This window comes from Coregonus clupeaformis, chromosome 10 (assembly GCF_020615455.1).
Source record: "Coregonus clupeaformis isolate EN_2021a chromosome 10, ASM2061545v1, whole genome shotgun sequence".
NCBI classification, from domain to species: Eukaryota; Metazoa; Chordata; class Actinopteri; order Salmoniformes; family Salmonidae; genus Coregonus; species Coregonus clupeaformis.
In genome coordinates, this window is record NC_059201.1 from 35,079,418 (window position 1) to 35,089,086 (window position 9,669).

The window sequence follows — 9,669 nt, forward strand, 5'->3', positions numbered from 1 at the left end:
AGCCTTGTGCAGGTCTACAATTTTATCCCTGATGTCCTTACACAGCTCTCTGGTCTTGGCCATTGTGGAGAGGTTGGAGTCTGTTTGATTGAGTGTGTGGACAGGTGTCTTTTATACAGGTAATGAGTTCAAACAGGTGCAGTTAATACAGGTAATGAGTGGAGAACAGGAGGGCTTCTTAAAGAAAAACTAACAGGTCTGTGAGAGCCGGAATTCTTACTGGTTGGTAGGTGATCAAATACTTATGTCATGCAATAAAATGCAAATTAATTACTTAAAAATCATACAATGTGATTTTCTGGATTTTTGTTTTAGATTCCGTCTCTCACAGTTGAAGTGTACCTATGATAAAAATTACAGACCTCTACATGCTTTGTAAGTAGGAAAACCTGCAAAATCGGCAGTGTATCAAATACTTGTTCTCCCCACTGTATAACTCAGGTTGAACATTATCAATATAACTGATACATGCTTCACAGAATATGCTCAATACAATGTAGAGGTAAAAAAAAAAGTGAATTTTGACCTAGTCAGGTTTTCATATATCACACATTTTTCTCAGAAAAATGTTTTTACTTCAATACAACGGAAATAAAAAGCCTCATTCACTGCAAACGATGAAGAACATCTCTTTAGCACTGTCCATGACATTAATGTTAAACCAACATGGTCCATTGTGTTTGTCTGAGTGGAGCTCCAGTCTGCAGGACTCTACCAGGGCCTCCAGAGAGCGCTGTTGACTGGACTCTTCTCTTTGCTGATGCTGTGCTGGTCTGGGGAGCTCAACTGAGGCAGGTCACTCTCCCTCCTGTTCTTATCAGAGGATGGCTGCAGGCTCTGGAAATGGCTCAGCAGTCTTCTCTGGGACTGTGTCTTCACCTCATCCTTGGACAGGAAGTGCACAATCTCTTGGACACACCTGGAGTAACACTTATTAACATGTGCTGAGCAGGAGGAGGACCTTACTGGCTGGTACTGTTGCTGTTGTCTCAGGAAGCAAACTGTCATCTCCAGGATGTCGGCTTTCTCCAGCTTGGAGTCTGGCTGCTGGTTGAGGATCTCTGGACCCAGGAGAGAATTGAGCTGTTCAATGCTGTTGTTGATACGATCTCTGTATAACTTTTCTACCACTGGCTTTCTTAGCTGCAAGAAGAGAAAAGGAGAGTCATTAATAACCTTATTCTGAAATATGGCATTATTGAAACGAATAAATAATCAATCAAATAAGATGAATTTCCTTGAAATTGATTCTTCAATTTACCTTGTTGGTCAGAGTCAGGTGCTCATTAGAGTAGAACAAAGCTGAAGTGATTTTAGTTGCCATGTCTGGATCTCTGTGCTTTAGAGGTTTCTGTGTAGAGTGAATCTGATTCCTACTGGCTTAATATCTCCCATAAATAGTCCATAATCTGCATATGCTCAATACAATTCTCCTTCACACAAATTCAGACAGCTGATGTTCTGAAAGAGCTGCACAATCTGGACCCCTACAAATCATCTGGGCTAGACAATCTGGACCCTTTCTTTCTAAAATTAGCCGCCGAAATTGTCGCAACCCCTATTACTAGCCTGTTCAACCTCTCGTTCGTAACGTCTGAGATCCCCAGAGATTGGAAAGCTGCCGCGTTCATCCCCCTCTTCAAAGGGGGTGACACTCTAGATCCAAACTGTTACAGACCTATATCCATCCTGCCCTGCCTTTCGAAAGTTTTTGAAAGCCAAGTTAACAAACAGATCGCCGACCATTTCGAATCACACGTACCTTCTCCGCTATGCAATCCGGTTTCCGAGCTGGTCATGGGTGCACCTCAGCCACGCTCAAGGTCCTAAACGATATTATAACCGCGATTGATAATAGACAGTACTGTGCAGCCGCTTTCGACTCTGTCAACCACTGCATTCTTATTGGCAGACTAAATAGCCTTGGTTTCTCAAATGACTGCCTCGCCTGGTTCACCAACTACTTCTCAGATAGAGTTCAATGTGTCAAATCGGAGGGCCTGTTGTCTGGACCTATGGCAGTCTCTATGGGGGTGCCACAGGGTTCAATTCTTGGGCCGACTCTTTTCTCTGTGTATATCAATGATGTCGCTCTTGCTGCTGGTGACTCTCAGATCCACCTCTACGCAGACGACACCATTTTGTATACATCTGGCCCTTCATTGGACACTGTGTTAACAAACCTCCAAACGAGCTTCAATGCCATACAACACTCTCCTATTTCGCAACAAAGCCTCCTTCACTCATGCTGCCAAACATGCCCTCGAAAAACTGACTATCCTACCGATCCTTGACTTCGGCGATGTCATTTACAAAATAGCCTCCAACACTCTACTCAGCAAATTGGATGTAGTCTATCACAGTGCCATCCGTTTTGTCACCAAAGCCCCATATACTACCCACCACTGTGACCTGTACGCTCTTGTTGGCTGGTCCTCACTACATATTCATCGCCAAACCCACTGGCTCCAGGCCATCTATAAATCCCTGCTAGGCAAATCCCCGCCTTATCTTAGCTCATTGGTTACCATAGCAACACCCCCATAGTAGTATGCGCTCCAGCAGGTATATCTCACTGGTCATCCCCAAAGCCAACACCTACTTTGGCCGCCATTCCTTCCAGTTCTCTGCTGCCAATGACTGGAACGAACTGCAAAAATCTCTGAAGCTGGATACTCTTATCTCCCTCACTAACTTTAAGCATCAGTTGTCAGAGCACCTTACCGATCACTGCACCTGTACACAGCCCATCTGAAATTAGCCCACCCAACTACCTCATCCCCATATTGTTCTTTATTTTGCTAATTTGCACCCTAGTATCTCTATTTGCACATCATCTCTTTCACACCTATCATTCCAGTGTTAATACTAATGTAATTATTTTGCACTATGGCCTATTTATTTGCCTTACCTCCATAACTTGCTACATTTGCACACACTGTATATATATTTTCTGTTGTATTTTTTACTTTATGTTTTGTTTTACCCCATGTAACTCTTTGTTGTTGTTTTTATCGCACTGCTTTGCTTTATCTTTACCAGGTCGCAGTTGTAAATGAGAACTTGTTCTCAACTGGCTTACCTGGTTAAATAAAGGTGAAATATAAATATGAATGTGTGGGTCTTGGGCTTGTTGGAGTTTCTCACAGTCTGTAGCCAATGGGTAAGCTTGGGAGGACAGTGAGGAATGTGGAGCTGCCACATGCTCAGTGTTCTTATTGCTGGGGGACAATGGCCACATCTCAGGGGAACAGGTGGAAGGGTGGGGGTGATGGAGAGAGACTCACATAGTGCTGTGTGAATCTGGGAAACTGGTGACCCCCAGATCTGCTGCCAGATGTTGGGATCATTGATACTGACAGAGCACATGCTCATCATCACAACTTACACGTGTGAGACTGACACAGAACCTCTACATTAAATGTACAGTGTAACTTTGTCCCCACCTATGAGGACATTGTTGAATGTATAGTGTTTCAACGCTTTATCACTGATTTAGTCACATCTTATTATATCACAATAGATGTGACTCCTGACAGTTCCCACACTAAGTCCTGTGTGCTGTGATCAATGCTCTACAAAAGCTGCTCAGTGGACCATCAGTGACGGCTATTGGCTCTGTGTTGTACTATAGACAGAGTATGACATCACAGACCATCTGGATTCTGGAGGGAAACACCAGCACACTTGCTGTATACGTGTACATTTCTACATTTATATTATTTTATTCACAATGATTTTTGCTCAACTTGCTTTATATGTTATATGTTTACATTCAGATTGAGATTTTGGAGAAGCTTAATATTTAAATTAAGTATGCACAGTTTCACACATGATGGTTTAGACAGTATGACATCACAGACCATCTGGATTCTGGAGGGAAACACCAGCACACTTGATTTTATCCTAAAAGTTTGCTGCAAAACATATGCTGTATCCGTGTACATTTCTACATTTATTTTATTTTATTCACAATGATTTTTGCTCAACTTGCTTTATATGTTATATGTTTACATTCAGATTGCGATTTTGGAGAAGCTTAATATTTAAATTAAGTATGCACATGAAGACAGAAGAGAAGGAGAAAGAAAGATAAGTTTATACCCTGGGGAAACTGATGTATACAGCTATTGTTTAATTCTCTTCTATAAGTGTGCCTATTCCCCAGTGGTTCTGGGTGTTTCCCAGACAGACAGGTGCTGATGGGACTGATGATGATGATGATGATGATGACACTAGACTGAGGCTCTGCTCTCCAGAGCTTTCCCACACTCTGCCCATTGACAGAGCTTCCACTAAACAACATAACTGTGCCTTGTTATATGCTAATTCATCTCTACACAAGCAGTTCCCATCAAGCCTCTGGGGAATTTTTTTTTTTTTTTTTTAATCAGACATATATCAATTAAGAAGGTAGCAAATACAAATATTTTGACAATATAGACTTGTACAGCATATCACCATTCAGAGATAGTCAAGATTGGACTTAGTACTAAATATCTTTCAAGCAGATACTTCATAGATAGAAGGTTTATAATCTTTGATACTACATTTACATTTTAGCAGACACTCTTATCCAGAGCGACGTACAGTAGTGAGTGCATACGTTTACATATTTTTTTTCCCGTACTGGTCCACAGTGGGACTCGAACCCACAACCCTGGCGTTGTAAGTGCCATGCTGTACCAACTGAGCTACACAGGACTACCGCAACCTGATCATGTTTTGTATAAAGTGTGATATGCTCTATTACCTAATTCCTCTTATACCCTGTCATAATAAAAAAAACATTTGTGCAGTCCTTACAATTCATTGTCTAATTTCAACTGGTGAAGATAAGGTTTACCACGGTCACATAGCCCCTGCTTCCACAGCCCTGGTTGCAATATGTAAGAGCTGCTACCTATTCATTTTTTTTTACATTTTGATGTAGATTATATATCTGTGGTATAATAAATATATAGAAATCAATGATGAAACCTTACTTTTTTTTTAGGGGGGTAGATCAGCTTTAATATTGCAGATTGTAACTTCCATCAATGTAATTGTCTGCATCACTTCCAATCCACCATATGGTGGATACATACATACATACATACATACACATATACATATCCTTTAAAAAATATATATTTACCTTTTATTACTTTCCAACCCCACCACCCCTTCCCTAATTGGAGTAAGCTAGTGAACAACAATGCTTAGGCCTCTACTTCCAGCTTATACAACTACAGTGGGGGAAAAAGTATTTAGTCAGCCACCAATTGTGCAAGTTCTCCCACTTAAAAAGATGAGAGAGGGCTGTAATTTTCATCATAGGTACACGTCAACTATGACAGACAAAATGAGAAAAAAAAATCCAGAAAATCACATTGTAGGAGTTTTAATGAATTTATTTGCAAATTATGGTGGAAAATAAGTATTTGGTCACCTACAAACAAGCAAGATTTCTGGCTCTCACAGACCTGTAACTTCTTCTTTAAGAGGCTCCTCTGTCCTCCACTCGTTACCTGTATTAATGGCACCTGTTTGAACTTGTTATCAGTATAAAAGACACCTGTCCACAACCTCAAACAGTCACACTCCAAACTCCACTATGGCCAAGACCAAAGAGCTGTCAAAGGACACCAGAAACAAAATTGTAGACCTGCACCAGGCTGGGAAGACTAAATCTGCAATAGGTAAGCAGCTTGGTTTGAAGAAATCAACTGTGGGAGCAATTATTAGGAAATGGAAGACATACAAGACAACTGATAATCTCCCTCGATCTGGGGCTCCACGCAAGATCTCACCCCGTGGGGTCAAAATGATCACAAGAACGGTGAGCAAAAATCCCAGAACCACACGGGGGGACCTAGTGAATGACCTGCAGAGAGCTGGGACCAAAGTAACAAAGCCTACTATCAGTAACACACTACGCCGCCAGGGACTCAAATCCTGCAACGCCAGACGTGTCCCCCTGCTTAAGCCAGTACATGTCCAGGCCCGTCTGAAGTTTGCTAGAGTGTATTTGGATGATCCAGAAGAGGATTGGGAGAATGTCATATTGTCAGATGAAACCAAAATAGAACTTTTTGGTAAAAACTCAACTCGTCGTGTTTGGAGGACAAAGAATGCTGAGTTGCATCCAAAGAACACCATACCTACTGTGAAGCATGGGGGTGGAAACATCATGCTTTGGGGCTGTTTTTCTGCAAAGGGACCAGGACGACTGATCCGTGTAAAGGAAAGAATGAATGGGGCCATGTATTGTGAGATTTTGAGTGAAAACCTCCTTCCATCAGCAAGGGCATTGAAGATGAAACGTGGCTGGGTCTTTCAGCATGACAATGATCCCAAACACACCGCCCGGGCAACGAAGGAGTGGCTTCGTAAGAAGCATTTCAAGGTCCTGGAGTGGCCTAGCCAGTCTCCAGATCTCAACCCCATAGAAAATCTTTGGAGGGAGTTGAAAGTCCGTGTTGCCCAGCGACAGCCCCAAAACATCACTGCTCTAGAGGAGATCTGCATGGAGGAATGGGCCAAAATACCAGCAACAGTGTGTGAAAACCTTGTGAAGACTTACAGAAAACGTTTGACCTGTGTCATTGCCAACAAAGGGTATATAACAAAGTATTGAGAAACTTTTGTTATTGACCAAATACTTATTTTCCACCATAATTTGCAAATAAATTCATTAAAAATCCTACAATGTGATTTTCTGGATTTTTTTTCCTCATTTTGTCTGTCATAGTTGACATGTACCTATGATGAACTTTACAGGCCTCTCTCATCTTTTTAAGTGGGAAAACTTGCACAATTGGTGGCTGACTAAATACTTTTTTTCCCTACTGTATGCTTCAATGAAAAACTAGGATTGAGTAAATCATTTCAGTTAAAGAATAGTGTACGCTATAGAATAGCACTTGTCTTGGTTCTGACCTAAATTGGAACAATGAGAGACAAGTGATATGTTGATTTTAACCATCACCTTAACCCTAACCCTAACCTTAATCCTAACCCTAGTTTTACTATATGTCCACACCCTGGCTGAACCCTAACCATAACCCTAACCCTATCTTTAGCTTCATATGCACACCCAGGCTCAACCCTAACCCTAACCATAACCCTAAACCTAAATCTAGCTTCATGTCCACACCCTGGGCCTTTTCTCCTTAGACATTTAAAGCATCACTATTTATGTTCCTGCTCAAAACTGGGACCACTGTATATTACTTGATTGAGATGCAATATTTCAACTTCAAACACTTCATGACAAATCATTGCAATAGTAATTATGAGCTTATACAGTAGATTTGTGTTGTGGTCCACAGCCAATATGTTGATGACAGTAGACAGAAGGAAAGATCAAGGACAATAACAAATGATTACATTTCATTATTTGGGGATTTATTGACATTGACTCAGAGTCACATCATAGATTTGAACACCTAAATATAAGGTGAATAGTTTAGGTGATTACACATCACAACCACAACTTGGATCAATCTTCAAGACATATGATACTCTAACAGAGCATAGGATACACAGTTACTGTCTTTATAAAAGACAACATATTGTTTAAAATAAACAAAGGTTTCACATTGAGAGAAAACATTTTCTCCCCTTTACAATATATATAATAATAATATGCCATTTAGCAGACGCTTTTATCCAAAGCGACTTACAGTCATGCGTGCATACATTTTTGTGTATGGGTGGTCCCGGGGATCGAACCCACTACCTTGGCGTTACAAGCGCCGGGCTCTACCAGTTGAGCTACAGAGGACCACAATATACACATTATTCAAATAATGTGAGCAACATTTTCACACATAAAGTCTGATCTAAAAACAGATCAATTATTTCTAATCACAGAGTGATGATAACAGGTATAATACCCAGTTTGGGTAAATAATCCTCATGGAGGATCAGTGATGATGTAGCTCAAGTTGATCAATAACAAATGCCTAACTAATACTGATACATACTTCACAGAAGATGCTCAATATAATGTCAATATCACCATATAACTACAAAAATGTAGTTGTAACAAAATTGCTTATTGTTGAACACGTGTTGACCTTTAAACAGATTGGTAATAGATAATCACAAAAAGATTGATGATAAAATACCAATTTTGGGTTAAAAGTCCTCATGGAGGACAGTTGAAGTTTATAATTAAAAAGCACATTATCAACATAATCAACACATGATGATGCTTCACAAAACATAAAGGTTATTAACATTACAAAAATACAGTGATCACAGATTTAATCGGTTTCTTATAACAAAAACATTTTAACTTGTTCAGTAAAACTGAAATGAAAAGTTTCAATCAAAACGCAACTTTTAAAACAACCTGCTTAAGCAGAAGATGGAGAAGATCTCTGATCACTGTCCATGGCATTAATGTTAGACCAACATATTCCATTGAGTTTGATTGAGAGTGGACCTCCAGTCTGTAGGACTCTACCAGGGCCTCCAGAGTGTGCTGTTGACTGGATGATTCTCTTTGCTGAAGCTGTGCTGGGCTGGGGAGCTCAAATGAGGCAGGTCACTCTCCCTCCTGTTCTTATCAGAGGATGGCTGCAGGCTCTGGAAGTAGCTCAGCAGTCTTCTCTGGGACTGTGTCTTCACCTAATCCTTGGACAGGAAGTGCACAATCTCTTGGACACACCTGGAGTAACCCTGATTGACAGGTGCCAAGCAGGAGCTCACTGGCTGGTTCTGTTGCTGTCGTCTCAGGAAGCAAAGTGTCATCTCCAGGATGTCGGCTTTCTCCAGCTTGGAGTCTGGCTGCTGGGTGAGGATCTCTGGACCCAAGAGAGACTTGAGCTGCTCAATGCTGTTGTTGATACGATCTCTGCATAACTTTTCAACCACTGGCTTTCTTAGCAGCAAGAAGAGAAGAGGAGAGTCATTAATAATCTTATTCTGAATACAACAGAGTTGACATGAATGGCTGTATTCCAGAAGCAAATACTGAAACAATGTAACACACTTTGTAACTCAATTTACCTTGTTGCTCAGAGTCAGTTGTTCGTTAGAGTAGTTCACAGCTGAAGTGATTGTAGGTGCCATGGCTGGATCTATGTGCTGTAGAGGTCTCTGTGTAGAGTGAATCTGATTCCTACTGACTTCATCTCTCCTATACATAGTCCATAATCTGCATATGAATGTGTGGGTCTTGGGCTTGTTGGAGTTTCTCACATTCCGTAGCCAATGGGTTAGCTTGGGAGGACAATGAGGAATGTGGAGCTGCCACATGCTCAGTGTTCTTATTGCTGGGGGCAATGGTCACATCTCAAGGGAGCAGGTGGAGAGATGGGGGGTGATGGAGAGTAACACACAGAGCGCTCTGTGAATCTGGGAAACTGGTGACCCCCAGATCTGCTGCTTGATGTTGGGATGAATGATACTGAGAGAGCACACATACATCATCACAACTTACAGGTGTGAGACTGAAATGGAATAGACCTTCCTATTATTTTTTTATGTATAATTTTAATATAATGTTCTAACTATAGTAATTCGATTACGTTTATAAAAATTTTTGAAACAGGGGCTTTAAGAACATTGCCACCTTTTAAAACGTAATATTGTATAGTAGTAAGTAAGTTGACGTTCACCCCCTGGCATATTTATGTTGCAATACTGCTCTTGTGTTTGTGTATTCACAGATTTGAT

At 40.9% G+C, this 9,669-nt stretch overlaps 1 protein-coding gene and 1 pseudogene across 1 annotated transcript; both read right to left on the minus strand.

The window, feature by feature from the left end:
* Nucleotides 1-668: 668 nt before the first annotated feature.
* Nucleotides 669-1,324, minus strand: LOC121575800 (transcription factor HES-5-like). Its single transcript, XM_041889090.2, has 2 exons — nt 1,262-1,324; nt 669-1,143 (listed from the first exon to the last, which is right to left on the minus strand). Exons 1-2 carry the CDS (start codon nt 1,322-1,324, stop codon nt 712-714), a joined length of 495 nt encoding a protein of 164 aa, XP_041745024.2. The 3' UTR covers nt 669-711.
* Nucleotides 1,325-7,777: 6,453 nt separating this feature from the next.
* Nucleotides 7,778-9,104, minus strand: LOC121575799 (annotated as a pseudogene).
* Between the last annotated feature and the right edge of the window lie 565 nt (nt 9,105-9,669).

What these genes read in the sequence shown, in the direction of transcription:
- LOC121575800 (XM_041889090.2), bottom strand. Translation starts at nt 1,324, where the DNA reads ATGGCAACTAAAATCACTTCAGCTTTGTTCTACTCTAATGAGCACCTG. An exon ending in ACCTGACTCTGACCAACAAG is followed by an intron (nt 1,144 to 1,261) that starts GTAAATTGAAGA and finishes CTCTTCTTGCAG; the next exon opens with CTAAGAAAGCCAGTGGTAGA.